The sequence below is a fragment of the Strongyloides ratti genome (genome assembly GCF_001040885.1).
Source record: "Strongyloides ratti genome assembly S_ratti_ED321, chromosome : 1".
NCBI classification, from domain to species: domain Eukaryota; kingdom Metazoa; phylum Nematoda; class Chromadorea; order Rhabditida; family Strongyloididae; genus Strongyloides; species Strongyloides ratti.
Window position 1 is genome coordinate 4,305,681 of NC_037307.1, and position 22,306 is coordinate 4,327,986.

At 22.0% G+C, this 22,306-nt stretch overlaps 12 protein-coding genes across 12 annotated transcripts; 6 read left to right on the top strand and 6 right to left on the bottom strand.

Moving 5' to 3' along the window:
* Window positions 1-560: 560 nt before the first annotated feature.
* On the top strand, window positions 561-1,505 carry SRAE_1000138600 (Chromo domain-like and RNA binding activity-knot of a chromodomain-containing protein; the record flags this gene model as incomplete). The annotated part of the gene is made up of 1 exon (XM_024648334.1): window positions 561-1,505. The coding sequence occupies one exon, from the start codon at window positions 561-563 to the stop codon at window positions 1,503-1,505; it is 945 nt and encodes a 314-aa protein (XP_024502323.1).
* Window positions 1,506-1,990: 485 nt separating this feature from the next.
* Window positions 1,991-3,454, top strand: SRAE_1000138700 (Hypothetical protein; the record flags this gene model as incomplete). The annotated part of the gene is made up of 1 exon (XM_024648335.1): window positions 1,991-3,454. One exon carries the CDS (start codon window positions 1,991-1,993, stop codon window positions 3,452-3,454), a length of 1,464 nt encoding a protein of 487 aa, XP_024502324.1.
* Window positions 3,455-3,959: 505 nt separating this feature from the next.
* Window positions 3,960-4,163, bottom strand: SRAE_1000138800 (DNA-directed RNA polymerases I, II, and III subunit RPABC5; the record flags this gene model as incomplete). The annotated part of the gene is made up of 1 exon (XM_024648336.1): window positions 3,960-4,163. The coding sequence occupies one exon, from the start codon at window positions 4,161-4,163 to the stop codon at window positions 3,960-3,962; it is 204 nt and encodes a 67-aa protein (XP_024502325.1).
* An 801-nt stretch (window positions 4,164-4,964) lies between these two features.
* On the top strand, window positions 4,965-6,679 carry SRAE_1000138900 (Probable ATP-dependent RNA helicase DDX56; the record flags this gene model as incomplete). Its single annotated transcript, XM_024648337.1, has 2 exons — window positions 4,965-5,015; window positions 5,063-6,679. 2 exons carry the CDS (start codon window positions 4,965-4,967, stop codon window positions 6,677-6,679), a joined length of 1,668 nt encoding a protein of 555 aa, XP_024502326.1.
* A 154-nt stretch (window positions 6,680-6,833) lies between these two features.
* Window positions 6,834-7,963, top strand: SRAE_1000139000 (Cyclin-dependent kinase 7; the record flags this gene model as incomplete). Its single annotated transcript, XM_024648338.1, has 4 exons — window positions 6,834-7,064; window positions 7,110-7,197; window positions 7,252-7,595; window positions 7,646-7,963. The coding sequence occupies 4 exons, from the start codon at window positions 6,834-6,836 to the stop codon at window positions 7,961-7,963; spliced, it is 981 nt and encodes a 326-aa protein (XP_024502327.1).
* Window positions 7,964-8,101: 138 nt separating this feature from the next.
* On the bottom strand, window positions 8,102-9,143 carry SRAE_1000139100 (BRICHOS domain-containing protein; the record flags this gene model as incomplete). The annotated part of the gene is made up of 3 exons (XM_024648339.1): window positions 8,102-8,172; window positions 8,243-8,284; window positions 8,330-9,143. 3 exons carry the CDS (start codon window positions 9,141-9,143, stop codon window positions 8,102-8,104), a joined length of 927 nt encoding a protein of 308 aa, XP_024502328.1.
* A 4,047-nt stretch (window positions 9,144-13,190) lies between these two features.
* On the top strand, window positions 13,191-14,720 carry SRAE_1000139200 (Major facilitator superfamily and Major facilitator superfamily domain, general substrate transporter and Major facilitator superfamily domain-containing protein; the record flags this gene model as incomplete). Its single annotated transcript, XM_024648341.1, has 3 exons — window positions 13,191-13,331; window positions 13,393-14,192; window positions 14,234-14,720. 3 exons carry the CDS (start codon window positions 13,191-13,193, stop codon window positions 14,718-14,720), a joined length of 1,428 nt encoding a protein of 475 aa, XP_024502329.1.
* Window positions 14,721-15,259: 539 nt separating this feature from the next.
* Window positions 15,260-16,576, bottom strand: SRAE_1000139300 (UNC93-like protein MFSD11; the record flags this gene model as incomplete). Its single annotated transcript, XM_024648342.1, has 1 exon — window positions 15,260-16,576. One exon carries the CDS (start codon window positions 16,574-16,576, stop codon window positions 15,260-15,262), a length of 1,317 nt encoding a protein of 438 aa, XP_024502330.1.
* Window positions 16,577-17,351: 775 nt separating this feature from the next.
* Window positions 17,352-17,875, top strand: SRAE_1000139400 (Hypothetical protein; the record flags this gene model as incomplete). The annotated part of the gene is made up of 2 exons (XM_024648343.1): window positions 17,352-17,489; window positions 17,549-17,875. 2 exons carry the CDS (start codon window positions 17,352-17,354, stop codon window positions 17,873-17,875), a joined length of 465 nt encoding a protein of 154 aa, XP_024502331.1.
* An 89-nt stretch (window positions 17,876-17,964) lies between these two features.
* SRAE_1000139500 (Aminotransferase, class I/classII domain and 2-amino-3-ketobutyrate coenzyme A ligase family and Pyridoxal phosphate-dependent transferase, major region, subdomain 1 and Pyridoxal phosphate-dependent transferase, major region, subdomain 2 and Pyridoxal phosphate-dependent transferase domain-containing protein) lies at window positions 17,965-19,315 on the bottom strand (the record flags this gene model as incomplete). Its single annotated transcript, XM_024648344.1, has 3 exons — window positions 17,965-18,602; window positions 18,654-19,167; window positions 19,208-19,315. 3 exons carry the CDS (start codon window positions 19,313-19,315, stop codon window positions 17,965-17,967), a joined length of 1,260 nt encoding a protein of 419 aa, XP_024502332.1.
* A 262-nt stretch (window positions 19,316-19,577) lies between these two features.
* Window positions 19,578-20,620, bottom strand: SRAE_1000139600 (FAD synthase; the record flags this gene model as incomplete). Its single annotated transcript, XM_024648345.1, has 2 exons — window positions 19,578-19,641; window positions 19,686-20,620. The coding sequence occupies 2 exons, from the start codon at window positions 20,618-20,620 to the stop codon at window positions 19,578-19,580; spliced, it is 999 nt and encodes a 332-aa protein (XP_024502333.1).
* Window positions 20,621-21,013: 393 nt separating this feature from the next.
* SRAE_1000139700 (Hypothetical protein) lies at window positions 21,014-21,446 on the bottom strand (the record flags this gene model as incomplete). Its single annotated transcript, XM_024648346.1, has 2 exons — window positions 21,014-21,100; window positions 21,147-21,446. 2 exons carry the CDS (start codon window positions 21,444-21,446, stop codon window positions 21,014-21,016), a joined length of 387 nt encoding a protein of 128 aa, XP_024502334.1.
* Between the last annotated feature and the right edge of the window lie 860 nt (window positions 21,447-22,306).

Genomic DNA, 22,306 nt, shown 5'->3' on the forward strand with positions numbered 1-22,306 from the left:
TTCTAGATAAAAATAATTCATTTAAAAATAATTATATTATTAAAATAGCTAGTTTTGAGCAAACTTTTATGTAATTTAATTTTTGATGTAAAAAATTTTTTAAAAATATTTTTCATAAATGTATTTTTTAATTATACTTTTAAACATTATCCAAAGTTCAGTAATAAATTATCATTATCTATTAAACTTGTCAATTCATAATTATAGCATAAACATTTAACAGATATGTTTTTATAATTTTTATAATCAAATTTTTATATGATTAAAAATCTACTACATATCATCTTAACAGTATAATTAAAAAAATTACAGTTAATATTTTAAATATTATAAAAGGAAAATCTATTGGATACATAATGGTCTCGTAACGAATCAAATGAATAAACTTTACGTGTTTCAAAAAAGTGTGTACTTGAGTTATTTCATAACAACAGGACATCTCAATAGATTGGTCATTTTTTTTTTATAAATTGAAATTGTTTATTTGAAAAGCAAACGTCAAATATTTTTCTAGATACAAATAATATATATTATATTCATATGATTATTTTTCACTAAAAATGGCACCAAAAGGAGTAGCAGGAAAGAATCTTCCTAAGACAAGGGATGAATTAAAACATGAAAAAGCTGTTGATTTGACGTTAATTAAATTAGATGATCATATCTATTGTTCAGAGCCAAATGCAGATGCTTTCTATGAAGCAAAAATTATTAATATTAATCTTGATGACCGTAAAAAGAAATATAAAGTTCATTTTCACGGTTGGAATAATCGTTATGATAGGTTTTTTTCTGATGTTGAAGCAAAAAAATGTTTTATTACAAAATCAGATGGAAATATATCAGACAGTCGTACTATTACACCGAGTAGTGATAATGGTGGAGGTTCTGTTGAACCTATGCCTAAAGGGCGATTATCTAACAAACGTGTTTCAAGTAAAGTTTCGGAATCTAGTAAGCCAACTGATTCTTTTTTACATCTTGAAAAATATGGTGTCAGTGATGATGCTATAAGTTTATTAAATGAAGATTATACAGAAATTAAAAATGGTAAAAATCTCATGCCGGGTAGTGAGTATAAAACATTAAATTGGATTATTTTAAAATATATGACTTTTTATAATAAACATTTTGGTTTCATTGAAGATGACGCTGACTACCGGTCATTTCTTGTACATCACAAAAGTGAATATGAAAAACTTTTAGTTGATGGAATGTCTTTTTTTGAATCATTTGGACCTAAACTTAGTCTTAAAACGGATAAAGAAAAAGATATGTGGTCAACTTATCAACAAAAAAATCCAGAAAAATGTTTTGTTGAATATGCTGGTCCTTTTCATGCATTACGTATAATTGACGAAATTTGTAAACTTGATAAAAATGACCCAGTGGCTAAATGTTTTATTAATGATATTCATTCAAATTTTATCGGTTCTTTTGCTAATTTTGTATCACTTCACATTGATGCATTTCGAAAAACTAACATGGGTGATTACAGTTTCTAATTTGGGATCTATTTTAAAGTCGGTGTCCCTTTTTTATGTAAATTAAAAGTGAATAAATTTTTTTTTACATATTTATGGTAGTCTGACATTTTAAAAACGATAACATACCTTTTAAGAAGTTTCAAAAATTTTTTAAAAAGTTTTTTTTTTATTTTTTTAATTTATTGATTTATTAGGCGTAAAAAAATTTTAATAAACTTAAATAAATATTATAATGCTAATTTTTAAGTGATTATTTTAATATTATTAAGTATTCTAAATTTAGAAAATAGACACCGATTTTAAAATTTAACCTCAATATTAAATTATTGCTTTCTTAATTTTAATCATTTTATTGACCTCTTTTTTTTTAATGAATATTTAATAAATTCATTGTTATTCTAATTTATTGATATTATATATCTAATAAACTTACATATATTAAACAAACGATATTTTTATAATAAAATTTTTAACAAACTAATCAGATTTTATTATTACTAACTATGACCAAAAAATGGTCACTGAAATCAAAGGTTAAATTTTTTCTGCCTAAACAGTTATGGAAAAGTATTGTTAAAAAAACAATTGAAAAATCAGTAACAATTACTATTTCATCAAGTGGGTATAAAAAAAATAAAAAAGAAAATACAAAAAGTTCTTTAAACGTTAATGATGCTAGTTCTAGTCATCTATTAAAAGAAACTCAAATAGTGTATTATGTAAATGAAACTCCATTAAACTGTTTATCAAAAACTGAGCAAAGTTTAAAAAAATCTTCCACTATTTTAAATAAACCGGTAGTTAAATATCAAGCGAATGAAGTAAAAGTTAAAAAAATATATTATTTCGTAAATATTCAACCTAATTATAAGTTTAAAAAAGATAGTAATGAAAAAAAATTGTCATTAATAAATGTTAATATTGATGAAAAACTACCTTTAGAAATTAAAAAAAATGAAAGTGAAATATTAGAAACTTTTGTAAAATATATCAACAAATTACAAAAATACGTTTATAATGGAATATCATTTAAAAATGATACACTATCATTAGTTTCATTACCCAGTATTAATGATATTTACCCAGAGTATTTTATTGATTACAATAAATATATAAAACATTTCAATATTCAAATTGAGTCTAGTAAAAAATTGATAACTTTAAAATATCCATTTGAACAGATATTTCAAGTTAATGTTGACCATTTGAATAACAAAATATTTGACAAATGTTTTACTAGGATAGCAGAAATTGAAGATGAATCTTCAAAAGATATTTTAATTGCACCTTTGATGGCTTCAATTGACAACAAGCCTTGTGGTATAATTAATAATGATCTGTGTTCTCTTCAAAATGAGCATGTTGTTTACCTATTAATAAATGACTATAATATGTATGATAGTATATCAGAGAATAAAATTGAAAGTTTGCCATATGAAAGTATTGAGATAGAAGAAAAAGAATATATATCTAATGAACCCATGCATATAAATTTTAATGACAGTATTGACAAAATTCATAATTTAAATATTGACAAAACAAGTGTTTCAAAATTATTATCTAGTACATCAGTACTTGAAAGTGTTTTTAAATATATGCATGAAATTGATACTTTTCCAATAAAAGATAACAAATCACATGTAACTATTTCCAGAAATATTTCATCAATTGAAGCAATATCTCTTGATAAAGATTATTCTAATAGATTACTAACAACTGAATCTTCCACTGAAAATACAATAACTCAGCCAAAAGATACTTCTTTAATTTATGCACCATTTTCAATCACCACAATAAATAGTTGTCCATCATTTTACATTAAAGATAATAACTTATATCAACTTGATTTAACAAAAATTAAGAATTCTTTACTAGAAATACGAGGACAAATACAAAAATTACTTTTGCTAGAAAAAAGATTATCACTGTATTATGAATTTTTATTGGACCAACAATCCAGTGTATGATAAATTATAGTATTTTTAAAAATTTATATTAACTACTTATAACACTTTTTACACATTTATTTTTAATATTTTTTTTTTCAATAAAATATATACTAATTAAAATTAATGATTGTACAATAAAACATTTTTTGATAAAAAAAATAAAATATTGTGATCTTTTTATCCTTAAACTAATGTATAGATATTTATAATGTTATCTAAATTTAAAATCTTATATTTTGAAAACATTTTTTTACTTAAAAATCATCATTGTATGTACAAAAAATATAATTAAATGATAATATCTCCACAATTAAAATTTACTTAAAAGTATCTTAATATCAAAAATTAATTTAATAATTGTTTAAATTTAGATAAAGTTTTACAACAGAAAAAAAATATATTTAAATCAAGATTTTATTAAATACAAGATAATGACAATTTAAAAAAAAACAAAAATTTGAATAAAAAACAGAGACCCAAATTGTTATCATATACGGAATTTTCATAATTAAAAATGTAGATCTTATTTTTCAAGTGGTGAATAATTTAGTAATTTCTCAATTAAATCTACATGTGAAAGGAGCATTCGCCGACAACAATATCTTTTAAGCTTCAAAGCATCAAGAGCATCTCCTTCGGTATTCTCTTCTTGAAGAAGTTTTATGTATTCTTCCCATTTATTTCCAATAACTTTTCCACATGTGAAACAACGAATAGGAATAATCATTTTGAAATCTAAAAATAGTTAAATTTTTAAAAATTTGTCAAACAAACCTTAGAAAAAAAGTATCTTCTGTTATTGTAAGTTGAATTTAAAGTTATCGTTACACCAAATTGAAAACTTAAACTATTTCCCAATTGATCGTTGTAAGACATAGTAATTTGAAACACAATTTCACTATTTTGCTTTATATGAAATCAGAAGATTTTGAAGGCATAAAATTTAAGTAAAAATGTAACTTTTCCAAATATATATTACAATAAAAAAAATGTATATTTATATTGTTTTTGTGATATAAAAGTTTGAAAATATAGTTTAAAGACATCATAAGTTAACTTATATGTGAGTATGAAGTTTATTAGTTCTTTCATTCTAAAATCGAAGAATGTTTTTTTTCTTTTGCAAGTACTGTTTATTATGCATATAACAAGATAAAATTTGAAGAATGATAATGATAAAATAAGAAGAGTTATAGATAATTTGTAAAAAAAAATTTATTTTCTTGCTTTTAAATTTTGACAATACCGAGCAAACAAATTTAGGTATTTTCTGTTTTTCTACTTTTTTATCTTTTTTTTTCAAAATTACAAATGAATTACGTAATTAAAATACAAAAATTTTATTTCTAAATTATGAATCTGCAGTTGCAATGTCATCTACTCTCCAATGCATTTTACTGTAATTGTAAATAATAACACTCCCACCACGACAATCTATTTGAATATTGTTCATAAAAGTAAGATTAAATTTAGATATTTTTTTATTTTATTCTTTTAAAGTATTTCTGGCATCTTGAAATATATTAGAATGGGTGAAAAAACATTTAAAGATTTTTATCTGGAAGAAAGACTTTTAAAAGTATTGTTTTTTTATTTACGTTTTTTTTTTAATAAAGTTTATTTTAGGCTATTGCCAGCTGTGGATGGAAAAAACCAACACAAATTCAGGAATCAGTTATACCTTTAGTTTTAGAAGAAAAAAATATAATTGCACGTGCTCATACTGGAACAGGAAAAACTGGAGCTTTTCTTCTACCATTAATACAAAAAATTGTTCAAGCAACATCGGCAAAAGCTGATGAAAGTTCTGGTGTTTGTGCCGTCATCATTGTTCCAACAAAAGAACTTTCTGCTCAAATTTTTAATTTACTTTGTAAACTAATATCAACTTTTCCATTTATTCAAGCAGGAAATTTAGCTGAGTTAAATGATGAAAAACAAAAAATATTTCTTGAAAATGAGTATGATATCATTGTGTCAACACCTTCACGATTAACTTCAGCGCTTGTTTTAAAACCAAATCTTTTACAAAATGTTTGTTATGTTGTTCTTGATGAAGCTGATCTTTTGTTTACCTTTGGATATAAGGAAGATTTAAAGTTAATCAAAAAGAAATTGCCAAAAAAATATCAAACAATTATGACTTCTGCCACAATTACAGATGATTTAACTGAGATTAAACAACTGTTACTTACTGGACCTGTTATATCAATTAAATTGAAAGAAGATATACTTCCTTCTTCAGAACAACTTACACAATATCAAATAAATTGTGCCACAGAGGAGGAGAAATTTACAGTAGTAATTTCTATGCTTAAATTAAAACTTATGCAGGGAAAGACTATATTTTTTGTATCAAATGTTGATCGTTGTTATAAGTTACAAATATTTTTACAATGTTTTAAAATTTCATCATGTGTTCTTAATCCTGAGATGCCTGCTAATAGTAGATTTAACACTATTCAAAAATTTAATGAAGGTCAATTTAATTATATTATTGCTACAGATTGTAAAGATTTATCTGAACCAGAAATTGATGAAGATAAACCAAAAAAACCTAAAAAGGCAAAAAAAGAAAAAGGAATATCTGGAGCAAAATATGATAATGAAAGTGGAGTTTCAAGAGGAATTGATTTTCATCATGTTTCTAATGTTGTAAATTTTGACTTTCCACATAATCTTGATGTTTATATACATCGTGTTGGTAGAACAGCACGAGGATTTAATAAAGGAACAGCTATTACTTTTGTTTTACCAGAAGAGAAAACAATGTTTGATGGAATTTTAAATGAAATTTCTGAATGTATGGGTGAAAATGTTATAGTTCCTTATGAAATAAGAATGAAAGATTTGGAAACATTTCTACTTCGAACTAGGGAAGCACTAAGTGGTTGTACAAGAGGTGTTATAAGAGAGACACGCCTTGCAGAAATTAAAAAAGAAATTTTGAATTCAAAAAAATTAGAAAATTATTTTTCACAAAATAGTAAGGATCTTGCAATTATTGAACAAAACAAATCTTTAAGAAAAGTAAAAGTTCAGACAGAAACTTTACATGCTATTACTGATTATATGGTTCCACCTGCATTGAGAGGGTTAAATTTGGAATCAAGTACTTTTGAGCATTCTAACACCAAACATAAGAATGACATATCAGGTATAAAATCATCATTTAGAAATAAAGGAAAAAAAAGAAAATTTAGTAAAGTTGGAAAGAAAAAAGTTGATCCTCTTGCCTTTTAATTTTTTATTTTGTTAATATTTTAAAAACTTTTTGTTATTATTGTTAATTGTTTTACAGTGTTATATATTAAAATAATTTTTTTTTAAACAATGTTTTAAATCATTAAATATCTTATAAATAATAATTATATTTATCATAATTTTTAGATCTAAAATGGAGACATCAAAAGTAATTCCACAAAAAGGAAGATATGAAAAAGTTAAACATCTTGGTGAGGGACAATTTGCTAATGTTTATCTTGCAAAAGATACCATAACGAATGACTTAGTTGCTATAAAAAAGATTAAACTTGGTTCAATAACAGAAGTTAGAGATGGAATTAATCGTACAGCTTTACGTGAAATTAAGTTACTTCAAGAAGTGAAGCATGATAATATTATTTGTGTATGTTATTTAAAATATTTATGGTATTAAAAATTTATTTTTTAGTTGAGAGATGTCATTGGTCACAAAAAAAATATCCAACTTGTTATGGATTTTATGGAAACTGACTTAGAAATTGTAATTAAAGATAAAAGTATTATTTTGATGTTACCACATATAAAAAATATTACACTTCAAGTATTACTAGGTCTTGAATATCTCCATAGTAATTGGATACTTCATCGTGATTTAAAACCTAACAATTTACTTATTAACAGTAGTGGGCGTGTCAAAATTACTGACTTTGGTTTGGCAAGATTTTTTGGTTCTCCAAATAAACAATATACATGTCAAGTTATTACTATTTGGTATCGTCCCCCTGAATTATTATATGGAGCTTCAAGTTATAATACCTCAATTGATATTTGGTCTATTGGATGTATAATTGCTGAATTACTTCTAAGAACACCAATATTTCCAGGAAGATCAGATATTGATCAACTTTCTAAAATTTTTCATATATTAGGGACACCAAAATTAGAAGACTGGCCAGTAAGTATAAAATTTTATTTAAAAAAATTTAATTTTTATACTATTTTTAGTTGATGGTAGATTTACCAGGATATTGTGAACCAAAACCAGAACCTGGTATTGAACTAAATCAAGTTTTTACAGCAGCCAGTGAAGATTTATTAGAACTAATAAAAGGAACATTTATATTTAATCCACTAAAAAGATACACTGCAACTAAATGTTTAGAAAGTAACTATTTTAAATCTCATCCATATGCATGTGCTGATAATGAAATTCCACTTCCAAGTAGTGCACGAGAAAATCCATTATTAAAAGCATCAAAACAGAGGAGAAAAATTAATGTTAATGATGAGGCAACAGTTCGTAGAAGATTGGAATTTAACTAGTAATTCTTTATCAAATAGTTTAATTTATTTTTAATTTAATATATTTTGTTGACATGGGCTTATATATACAATTTTATTTTGACATAATATAAATGTTTTTATAAATTTAATTTTTAATAATAATAATAGTAAACAAAGTTATTTCTTTATATGCCCTTTTAATTGATAGCAGTAGATAATTAAAAACAAAGGACTGTTTTCTTGAAGATCTTTCATATGATTATCAATATAATTAAAGTAATAATTAAAATATAATGTCATCTTGAATTATATTATTACCTTGATACTCCGAAAAATGATAAACTTGTGAATCAGAAGTACCTATAAAAAAAAATATTATTATTAAAATTAAAATTATTTTTATACCTCTTCTTTTTCTTTTAAAATAATATAATTTTTCTGAACTTCGAGAAATTCTTTTTAATTGGAAAACATCTTTAGATAAACAGTGTCTTGTTATCATAACACTGTCTAATTTTAATAAGTTTTCAATACTGATTCTTGGACCTACACGATAGGTCTCCTTGACAACTCTAGGATAGTGTTTCTCTCTATCTGGAAAAGCTTCTTGTAATTGATTTATTAAATCTATAAAAACTTTTGGCATTGGAATAATATTATGATCTAATTGTTTTAAGAAACAACGTTGTTCAAGAACATCAACAATAGCTGTAATATTTTTTCTAAAATCATGTATATAAATTGTTTTTCTATTTAAACCAAATTGTGGAACTTGAATTTTTTCATACAAACCATCTGAATCAATTTCCATATTTTGTTCTAGGTGAGCTGGAATACCATTAGAAATAAAATCTGTTGAGTACCATCCACAATATGTTGGTTTATAGATAAAATAACGATACATTAAAATACCAGAGACAAGGAGAGCAATAAGAAGCCAAAATAAAATTATCATAGCACAAATTTGAGCTATTCTTGGATCACGATAAACACGTTCCTTCATCACATAAATTATTCTTTTTGGTAAAAATTCTTTATCATTATATCTTCTATTTCCAGATGATACTTTTTTTGGGTCAAAATTTGAATAATCATTAGATATCATATTTGGTAAATATGGTACTTTTATATTAGGGTTAGTTGCATCAGCAAGAAGATTTTTTTCTTCTAATGTCAATTTAATATCATTATTAGCGTTATCTTTTTCATTAGCCTGCATAATTTTCTAAAAATTATAAATTTTATAATATAGTCACTAAAATTTATTTATATAAATACATATGTGAAATTAAGTGAAATTAAAAATGAAAAATATGACGTTTTAGAAAAAAAAAGTAATAATAAATAAATAAATAAAAAGAATATATTTATGTTGAACTAAATAATTATTTTGAAATTAATTATAATACTTTCTAAAACAGTTCTTTGGCACAATACCATATAAAATATGCAATTGCAAATATTTTATAAATTATTTATAAAGCCTAAAATACAATGTATGACACGAAATATTTTCTTTATATAAAAGTTAGAGACAAAAGCATAATTCATGTCTTTAGCATAAAACCAGATAAGCGATATTCAAGCCTTTTGAAAATATTTTGTTTATATATAATTTAACATTTACATTATAAAAGGTACAAACTAAAAACTTAGTCAATTGAAATTTAAATTTTACCAATTTATGGAAGTAATGAAATTAGAAAAGATTTAACATTTGTATAAAATTTTTTCTTTCATTTATATTTTAATGATAAAAAGAATTTAAAGTTAATTTTTAAAAATTTATTTTACTATAAAATAATAATATTTTTATAAAATTAAATTAAAAATATATAATCATATCATTAATATTATAAATAAAATCTAATAAAAGAATAATTTTTTTTTTACACTTTATAAATTTATACCTTACTATTATAAACCTGCCATCAAAACAATTATCAATAATATAAACATTCCAATGTTGCAATTTAAGAGCCTATAAATTTGTAAATAAATATTAGCAATAAATTTATCAATGTCATTAAAATGTGAAAACTGAATTGTAAGCTACTTTCTCTTACCACTACGGAAATAGATAATCATATATCTCAATATTGTGGAACTCTTTTATTATTAACATTAAATGTACTATATCTAAGAAGGCTCTGTCAAATACGCTATATAATTTATATAGATGAATAATCTAGACATTGTACAACAGCTGCTAATGAATACTTTTCAACAAAGAAAAATGCCGCATTGTATTCTTTGATGAAAAGAAACACATGCTATAGAGATAAAAAAAAAGAAAAAAAATTTAGAGTAAAATATTTGGAATCACAAATGTATCTTAGTTATAATAATTTAAAAAATTATCTAATCTTATTAAATATTTTTATAATTTGTTTTTTTTATTTTACATATCTTATTTTATTTAAAATATGGTATCTAATTGAAAATTAAATGGTAAATTTTTACATAGAATATACATTCAATAACAGAATACTTTTTTTTTTTGGATTAAATAATTACAAATTAAATTATATTGAATAAAAAATAAGTTTGTAAGTATATAATATGATACATAATATATTTATACAATCTAAACAAGTTTATAATCTTAGAAAATACAAAGTGAAAACAAATATCTTTAACAATATTACAATCTATTTTATTTGGAATATAATATAGCATAGAGTGATAAAAAAAATTTTTTTTTTTACAAAAATAATATAAATCAAGACAACAATTTTTAATATTATTTATTTTTTAGTTAAATGAGAAAAATATTTCTTAACGTAACCTGTAGTAATAAAAGAATTTTATTAAGATAAATAAATATTAATTATATGAATTATAAAAAAAAAAAAATCTTCATGAATAAATAAATAAGACTTTATATTTTACCTTTCTCATCATTTTATTTTTATAATATTTTTTATCATTATTATATAATGTATTACTTATAAATAAATACTCATTTATTTTATTTAATAATCATTAAATTTATTCATCTTGAAATTGTCATAGAAAAATAGTATCAAAATGTCATTATAATAATAATAAAAAATTTTTTATTTATGAGTTATATTTACTTGTTTTCTTAAAATAAATTTTATTAAAAAATAATTCAAATTATAAAAATTTAAATAATATACTAACAAATTATAAGTCATAATAATCTTTTTTTTTTATTTAAAAATAAAGTTATCTATTATAAATCTTACTTAAAATATTTTTATTTTGACCAAATTCATAAACATCAAAAATTAAAACGACATCTATGGATAATATTTTTATTTATACATATAAAAAGCCAATGATGTTACACATTATTTATAAAATATTTTTCAAAATTATTAGATGCCTCTCTTAGTAAAATGGTAAATGATATGTTATATTAAAAATATTAGATGGTATTAAAAAATCATAATTTTGAAGCATCGAAAATTGTTTGTTTACAATGAAAAAAAAAAAGAGTTATTCAATACATTTATCTTTTATTAACATATATTATAAGAAAAAAAAAATTTTTTTGTATTATAATAATAACAAATTATATGTAGTTTTGCCATAGAAAACTTTATATTTAATAATTTGTAAAAAAAAAGTCTTTTTTTTTGTTATTTTTTATTTAAACAAATGAAATTTGTTACGACAACTAATACACTTGAATTATAATTTAAATATTTACAAATAAAAAAAATTGAGTTTTTAAACTTTATATATTTATTTAAAATATACTTCATTTGAAATTACTTCATTCAAAAAATGAAATATTTATAGTATGAAAAGAGGAAAAATTATAAGTTACTATAGATATATTTATGTTAAATTTAATACTATTATATATTCAATAAAAATATTTAAAGTTAAATATTAAATTATAATATAATATCAAATTTAATATATATATATTTTTAAGTTTAAGCCAATAATCAAAGATAATTTTGAAATAATATTTTATAAAAGATGAAATATAATGAAATTTTGGAAGGCATAAAAAAATCTAGTTCATGTATAAATGATAACATAATAATAATAATAATATATATTATTGTAAACTAGAAATTATAAAAATTTTTTAATTATAGAATTTCTTTTTGATGTATCATCTAACAAATTATTGGTGTGGACATAAATATAGTGTATACATAATATGCCAATGTATAAACTTTTATAAAACTACCTATAAATAACAGTAGTTGAATTTACCTTTATTAGGTATTTACAAGAGAGACCTACTCATATATAGTGAAACTGTGACCTCAATCGCAGTATTATTATTTTTAATGTAATGTCAATGTTTGAAGATAAATAAAGATAAGAAAAATGTTATTTAAATAAAAAAAAAATATAATAAGATAAAATAAAATTAATTTTTCTTTCAAGTAGTTGATAAATAATTATAAATATATTAAAACTTGTAATAAATAAATTTTATAAAAATTTAAATTTTATAATAATATATGATATAAAAATACTTTTTTTTTACCAAAAAAAAAAAACACAGTTTATAAAAATAAACAAAGAGAATATAAATTTTATTTATGAAAAAAATTAAAAATTATTTTCCTATATTTTATTATGAAAAAAAAGGTACGTGTTTTATTTTAATTTCTTGTTAAAAACTCGATTAGAAATATCTCATAGAGTGTACGAAAAACATGAAAACTTATTACACTATTATTGTTATTAATCTAAAAGTAAATAAATAATATTTTTAATAAAGTATAAGAAATTTTTTTTTTAAATTATAATTGAAAATTTTTATTATAAATCTCATACCAAAGTTTCAAATAATTACTTGATGATGTTTTTCATAAATTAAAAACTTTTTCAACTTCTTAACTTTCACATAAAGATATATCTTTCCCAATGATAAAAAGAATAATTTATTTCTTTTAACAAATAAAATAATTTTTTTTTATAATTAGCATAAATATTTAAAATAAGCATTATATTTTTATGATATAATAAAAAAAAAAATAATCTTCTTACATATTTATATATGCCATAATGTGATTTGACGTATCAGTAAAAGGATTGTATATTGAGGAAGTACAAATATTTTAATGCAAAATGATCACATTTAACAAAAGAAAAGAATAAAAGTATACTAAATTAAACTATCTCTATTTTGCATTATTTTATCATTATTATAATTAATTTTAAAATTTGGAATAAGGATTTATTAAATTTTTAATAGTAATTTTTTAATCTAATCATTTTTTTTCAAAGAAAAAAAAATTATCTTTTAATTTATTTATTATAAATTATAATGGGGAGTGATAATATTTTAAATAATAAATTTTGTGATCATACTAGTTGGCAAAGTATATATGGAGCAGGATTATTATCATTGATAACTAATGCACAATATACAATTTATTTCTCTTCCGTTTGGCCGTATCTTCAGGTTGTATGTTTTGATTTTAATATTTATACTATTTTCTTTTTTTTTTATTTATCTATTGATTTAGCTTGTCCCAAATATTAAAGAAGAATTTTATGGTTTTTTATTTGCATCTTATTCTATTGGAACAATAGTTTTTTCTCCTGTTTTTGGATGGTGGTCAAATAAATTAAAAGGTATTAAGATACCATTATATACTGGTGTATTATGTCAATTAATTGGTAATATAATTTATTTATCATTAGGAGAATTATCAGAATACAGAAAAGAATTTATGGTTATAGCACGTTTTATAAATGGTATTGGAGGAGCAAATGTATCATTATTTAGAAGTTATGCAGCAACATCATCATTACCAAAAGATAGAACCTCTGCCATTAGTATAGTTAATTGTGGTTTATCAATTGGTTTTGCCTTAGGACCATTTTTTAATATTTTATTTGCTGTTATTGGTTATCCAGAATATAGGATATTAAATTTGTTTACTCTTAATATTTATACATTATCTGCTTTTATATCAACATTATTAAACATTATATCATTATGTTGTATAAAATTTTTTTTTAAAGAAAAATATGCCGGAATAAATGAAAAATATTTTCAATCAAAAAATTTATCAAAAATTTCTGAACCAATTAAAAATATTCCAAAATATGATAAAAAAGCTGTTGGAATTATTTTTTTTATTAGATTTACTATGATGTTTATAAAAAATACATGTAATATATTAAATCCATTTTTATCTATGACAATGTTTAATTTTACAAAAAAAGAAACAATTGAAACAATTTCTATCATTGAAGTATTTATTGGATCAACTGCTGTTTTAATTCATGCATTATATGTATGTTTTAATTTAGGAAAATAGTAAGTTTTTTTTTTTTATTATTATTAAAATTATATTTTAGTGGAAAATTTCGCCAAAATTTAATAATTGGTTTATCATTATTAGCCATTTTTCACTTAATAATATATCCTTATCCATTTTTATATGACAATAAATCAACTGTCACAATAACAAATACAAATAAAATAAATATAACTTCTTCAACTGAACAAATTGGTTGTAATATTAATAAATTTAATTGGTGTTATAATTTACCAAAAATTTCACCATCTTTATATTTTATATCATATACTATATTAGTTGGATTGGCTCTTCCTATTATAAATGCAAATATGAATACAATATTTTCAAAAATTCTTGGACCAAGATTTCAAGGAACAATGCATGGATTAAATCAAACATGTGGATCTATTGCTCAAGCCTTAGCTCCATTAGTAACATCAACTGTCTACAAAAATTTTGGCCCAACAAAAGTTTGGTGGTATCAAATAGTTTTGTCATCATTTACAATATTACTGTGTTTGACTAACTATAATAAATTGGATTAATTAATGTAAATACAACAACTGTACATTACTTTAAATGTTTTCATTTTCTATTTTTTTAAAAATAATCATTTTTTTTTATTACTTAAAAAAAGTGAATATTATTCTTTAAAAACAATTCTAAAAAAAAATTTAATTTTTGATTTAATTGTTTTTTTATTTTTAATATTGAAGTTTGTTGTATCAAATTATTATAATTTAATCAAATCGGAAATCACCCAAATTTTTAAAAATATTATTGTTACTATTTTTTCAAGACAATTAAATAAATAATTACTAATAACTAGACACAATCTATTTTAAAGTAAAAAAAACAAGTTTTATAAATAATAGATTCTTAAAATAACAAATAATTAAAAGAGTAAAATGACATTTAAAAATAAAAAACAATGATTGCACAGAAGCTATTGTTTTTGTTATGTAATACCTTATAAATACTATTAATAATATATATTACAAAAGTAGAATTTCATTAAGATATGAAGATAATTTGATGATATTTAATCATTGAAATTATATAAAATATACTTCTTTTTTTAATTTTATGACTCATCATCCATTCTTCTAGTAGTTAATTTAACTTTTTGAAGCATAACATAAGATATGATTGTAATTCCTAACATTCCAAGTAATATTGAACATTGTAATAAAAAATTTATATACATACTACTGAGAAAAGACAATGCAGCACCGGCAGCAATCCAAAAATTAAATAAAGCAAAAGCTTCTCCACCATTTTTTGGTAATATTTCTAATAATTCTGATGTTACTTGTGTCTTAAACATTGCATCAGAAAAACCATAAATAAAATTAGCTAAAGCTAATATTGACATAAGTGGTGATAAAAAACCATATCCATGTAATGAATTATGAGGTAAATATAAGATAAATACAGCAAATGAAAAAAAATAACATATTACTGATAGTAAAACTTTTCCTTTTTTTGTAAGTATACCTGGATGCTTACTAATAAAACTAAAAGTAAAAGATCCAAATATTTGCCCAGCTCCAAATAATATACAACATAAAGGACTAAACCATGAAATATAATTTTTTAAAGGTTCACTTAATGGTAGTAATGATGGTATCACAACACTAAAAAATGAAAGTGAGATACCAAGAAATAAATAAATAGGTATTAACGTTATCATTTCTTTTTTTGTTGCAATTTTGATAAGACTATAAATATTTGTATTATTTTCTTTTTCTTCACATTCTTTGTCATCTAATCTTTTTAAGGGCATCTGTTTTTCTGTATCATTTAAATTTCCTCCATTAGGTAAAAAAATAAATGTTAATACACCAACAAGACAAATTGCAGCAAATATAATATAATATATTTGAATATCAATTAATGAAGGATGTTCTATACTATTACTTTTAAAAGTCATTATAAGCATAAATATTCCTCCAAATAAAATACCATTTTGAGTTATACCCATAAAAACAGTTGTATTTCTTTCACTTGTTTCAACATTTGAGTAACTTGCTAATTTTTCACCCTGTGATGCCCATAAAATAGCAGCAGAAAATCCCAATAAAATATTTAAGATATAATAAATATATTCATAAAAATATATAAAATGAAGCATATATAATGTAAAACATAATGATCCAAAAATTAATCCTTTCTTCGATCCTATCATTGATACAATGTAAGCAGAAAATAAACATGATATCATAAAAGATAAATAATATAAGCATAAAGCAATATAAGCACAATCTTTATAAATATCTGGATTTTCTTCAACTAATGTTTTAATAACTGATACAGTAATAAATCCATGACAGGAAAAAGATGAAAATAATATAACAACTCCTGAACTAAGTTGAATAACATTTCTTAAACTAGACCTCATTTGTTAGTAGTATTAAATAAAATTAGTAAAACAACCAAATGTAATAATGAATATGTTCCTTCTCAACTATATTTTATAGGCTGATAAGTGCACAGTTATTTTAATAAATAAGATGAAGGTAAAGAAAAAGATCACTGAGCATGCGTGTTTTGTAAGTTTATAAAACAAAATGTATCTTCTAAAAATTTAGTTTAAAAAATTGAGATGTCAATGGAATAAAAGTGTTTACATTTTATATGTTTTATTCACGCTATATTTAACAATAAAAAAATCATATATTTAAAATAATAATTTTATAAAATCATATATCTAAATAAGAAACTTTTTTAAAATCTAAATATATTACAAAGGATATTAGTTTACAACATTTATATTAAATTTTTTTTTTTTTTTTTTTAGAAAACTATTTCCAGTATATATTCCTTTACATGTTTTTGGGTACTCTTTAAAAGAAGACATATAGATAAAGCTATAAAAATAGTTCTCTGACATGTAAAGATATTATTTTATTTTATATATTCAATATATAATGTTAAAGATTTTATTTTAAACTTTTATATTGGTGCCAATAAAATTTTCATATATCATAATACTATAATATAATTAATTATAACAAGAAAATATTTTATTAAAAAAAAAAAAGTATATCAATAGAATAATTTACATAAATTTTTTGGTAGTATTTCTTCGTGCATTTATAAAATTTAAATAAGTAATAAACAAATTTAACTGTTTACAATGTAAATCATTTTTTTCTTTGTCATATGTTTAATGTATGAATTTTGAGGGCATACCTAGTATGCTACAACAAGTTAGTAGTCGATTTTTGATTACAGCAAGTGCAATATCAGTTGGAGCATATCTTTTTTATATTATTAGAAAATATTATATTTATTCTTTTAAAAAAATATTGGTAGGGTATTGCAAAATAATTATTCTTAGTTTCTTTTTATTTTTGTTTTTTTTTTTTAGAAAAAAGAAAATGATTTATTTACAAATAATGAATTGTTAAGTAATTATTTGGATTCTAATGATGTGTCAACTGCGTCTTTACCTTTCAATAATTCAGAAATATATAATGGTGAAATAGAGGAAGAGAAAGATTTATTATCTTTATCATACATACCACTACATCCAACATCGTTCCAAAATGATGGTAATTTATTCTCATTAAGTACTACACAACATTATACAATATATGACGAGGATTACAGTAAAAATGAATATAATTCTGATAAAGATTCAACATGTTCAAATTTTTCATGTGAAACTGCTGTTGGTTTTAAAACTCCATTTTAAGATTTCTCAAAATCAATAATATAATTGGAAAGGTTTAATTAAAATTAATAATTTAACAAAACTCTGCCTAATAAATACGAAATTTAAGTTTATATTACTTTTAATTCTTTTCCAATTTTTTTAAATGCATTTATACATAAATTGATTTGATCAATTGTATGAGGTCCAATTTGAACTCTAATACGAGCTTGTCCTTTGGGAACTACTGGAAATGAAAAACCAATAACATATATTCCTTCATTAAGCATTTTATCTGCAAATTCTCCAGCAAGTTTAGCATCTTTTAAAAGAACTGGACAAATAGGATGTGATGGATTTCCTAAAACAGTAAAACCTGCATTTTTCATCTCATTTCTAAAATGAGTTACATTGGCTTGTAAATTTTTTGTAAAATTATTTTTTGGATCCATTAATAAATCAAATGCTTTTGATGCACTACCAATAACACTTGGTGGTAAAGCATTACTAAATAAACTTGGTCTACTTTTTTGTCTAAGAATCTCTACAATTTCTGATGATGCACAAGTGTATCCTCCCATTGATCCAGAAACAGCTTTCCCAAGGGTAGAATTAATTATGTCAACACGATTATATCCAATTCCTAATGCTTCTTCAGTTCCTCTACCAGTTTTTCCAAGAAATCCTGTAGCATGACATTCATCAACAAATACCAAAGCTTTATATTTATCAGCAAGATCACATATTTCTTTGAGTGGAGCAATATCACCTAAAAATATTATTTAAACACATTTATTTTTTAAAACATATTAAACACTACCATCCATTGAATATGCACCATCTGTTGCTATAATAATTCTTCTAACACCATTATTTCTTGCCTCAATTAATTTTTGTTCTAAATCATTGACATCTAAATGTTTGTAACGAAATTTTTTAGCTTTTGCTAATCTTATACCATCAATAATGGATGCGTGATTTAACTCATCAGAAACAATGGCGTCTTCCGTAGATGTTAGTACTTCGAAAATTCCAGCATTTGCATCAAAACAAGAAGAATAAAGAATTGAATCTTCTTTTTGATGAAATTTTGCAATTTTTTTTTCAAGTTGATGATGAATGTCTAAAGTTCCACAGATAAATCTTACTGATCCTAAACCAGCACCATATTTATCGATATAATTATGTGATTCTTGAATTACATCAGGATGACTACATAAACCTAAATAATTATTTGAACAAAAATTTAATAATGGTTTTGTATTATTTTTAGTCTTGATTATTGTTCCTTGTGGTCCGGTAATAATTCTTTCATGTTTATATGTTCCAGCATTCTATAAATTTTTTTTTTTTAAATTTACCAAAATTACATACCTTAATTACTTGTAGTTCTTCCTGTAATTGAACTTTTAATTCAGTTTTTGCTTTAGATGAACAACTTCTTATAAAAGAAATTTTATTAAATATTATTCTACTATTCATTTTAATTTTAGTATAGAATGATTATACTTATTTTAATGTACCAGATTTTGTAATACAAGAAACATTAAAATCAAGATAATGAATTATAAATTAAAAGATGACCTTGGAAGTGTATTCTAATTTATAATTAAATGATAAAGAATTTTATAATTCTAGAAAGTATAATATATTACATTAAGATTTTTTTAACAATAAATTTAAAACATTTAATTTGTTTATTATAAATATCAATTATCTAAAGTTGTAAAAAAAATGCTTACAATTAAATTATCTTTCTATTAACTCTTTCTAATTCACAATTTTTTAATTTATATGCAGGATAATAACTGTAATGAATAATTTAAAAAAAATATTTGATAAAAAAACAAACCCAATAATATTTCCATTTTCTTTTCTTACTAATTCTTCATTTTTTATTGTACTTCTTTTTTCACCTAAACTGGTGTACCCTTCATCATAAAGTGAACAATATGGTATATTCAATGTTTTTATAACCCTCCAAACTTCATGATAATTCCAATCAAAAATTGGACATACACGTAATAATTTTGGCCAATCATTGTCAGTTTCACAAATATTTGATTTCATATATTTACCAGCAGGATCCATATATCTAGTTCCCATAATTATTGGAAAAACTGTGGGAAAATCTTTTTTTAATTTAGAAAGTGATTCTTTCATTGAAAGGGAATATACATGTTTTGAGATATTATATAATGGACAAACTTTATTTATAAATGGTTCAATTTCCGTAAATTCTTCAGATGTTTTATGAATAAATGCCTGTATAGAATCTCTTAAAGTTGGATATTTTGATTTTAAACAAAGTGAAAAAAGGTGTAATGCTAGTGTACAATCTTTTCCACCATTAAATGATATGAAAATTTGAGACAATGAATACATTGAAAGTATATAAAATATATCTTGAAATGATTTTGAAATTTTTTTTTTTAACTCTTCATCACACTTCTCATCTGATAAAGTTGAAATAAAATATTCCATATTTAATATATCATTTGAAATAATATCATTATGAGAAAGTGTGAATTCTTTAGTTGTTTCATAAAAAAAATTTGATGCATCGTCTAAATAAGATAAATCATGATTTAAAGATTCTACTGTTACAACAATTAAATTTCCATTTAATAATGAAAGGTTGGAAATTATTGAAAATTTAATCTTCGGATATTTTTTTAATAGTATATTCAAGCATTTAGTCAAATGTTCATCTATAAAATTCGATTGATTTTGATAGTAAAACTTTCGAGACAAAGAAACAACTTTTTCTTCAACGTAAGATTTCATAAAAAATAAAATAAATAAATAAATATTCCTACTAAATATATACTTAGTAATAGTATTACATTTGGAGTATTCATTTCTCCAAATACCTATTTATTATTGTTAAGATAACTTTTAAAAATAAAAGTTTTTCATAATTTGTTTTTTATTTGTGTAAAAATATTTTAAAAAATATAAAAATTTAATGTTTGTAATTTTTTCTTTTTCTATTAATTAATAAAGATAGTTGGTTATTTTCAGTGTTTTAAAATTTATAAAATAAATTTTACGTAAAAATAAAAAAAAAAATTTAGAGAAAACTTGAATGTTTAGAAATTTTCTTTTTTATATAGATAGATATATTTAATACAAAAATAATATATACAATTATAAATTGAATGATTAGTAATGAGTCAACTAACTAGATGGAAATTTGTTAGTCGAAGTTTTGCCGTGTCTGTGACATGGAACTGAATCCTGATTGCAGCATGAAATATCAAAGTACTAGAAAATGGATAAAAAAATATTTGTAAAAAATATAATTTATTACCTCAGTTTGATTGTTAATCAAAGAACCACAATGTGTTTCATAATTAGACATTTCTGTAATACTTTCTTCTACCGTATCTTGGCATCTTGTAGATTCAACACCTGTTTGGTTACCCTCTTTTGACAATTCCTGTTCAAATGGTACTGTTTCTTGTAATTTATTAATTGCTCGTATTCTCTTTTTTTCTTTTTTATCAAGTTTTTTCATATATTTAGATATTGAAAATAGGAAAAAAATGATTACAGCAAATATGAATGATGTTACAGTGAAACATTGAAAATAAACCTCTAAAGCTTGCATTCTACCACTTAAAATAAAAAAAAAATTCATAAAATGTTAATCTTATATAGTTATTTATTGCATGACTATTAAAGTTGTTATAAATATTTTGATGATAATTATGTGTAAGAAAATCTATCTTTTTCCGTCATGATACATATTGATATTAAAAAAATCATAAAGATAACTTCATATTATAATTTTTTCATAATTAAGATAAGTCGCAACACTGTAAATAGTTATGTAATAAGAATAAATATAATATTTCTTTAAATTTATCATAACATATTCATAATAATGAAAATTAATATTCTAATGAGAGGCAAAAAAAGTTATTTTGTAGAGTATTATTATATTTACATTTGGAGGAAAATTACGCTAATCTTGATAAATATATGTAAATTAGTAGAAAAAAATTAACTCAAGCATTGAATCAAAATTTTATCATTTAAAGAAAAACAGAATAATATTTAATTAGTTGTAATATATTAAGTTTCAAATAGGATATTGGCAATTAAGAAAAAATGAATATTTTAAAAAAAGTTCTGCCCTTTGTTATTTCTCCCTTCAAAATAAGAATAAAAATATGCAATTTTTTGCAATAAGCTTCAAGTCAATTTTCATTAAATGTTTACCTTAAAACCATTTTTATGTCTCCGACTATTTTTGAAATATAGAAAAATGATAACAAAAAGCTAGACCCACAAAAATATCATATAAAATATTTCAAAATAAAGTTTATATTTCGAAAAACTTTATAATGTGGACTATAACTAAAAAGTTAAAAGAACTTCAACAAATCTAATTAAACGCTCTTACGATTTTATTTAACTCAAATATGAATACAGTAATAAGAATATTTTTCACTTTTGTTTTTAATT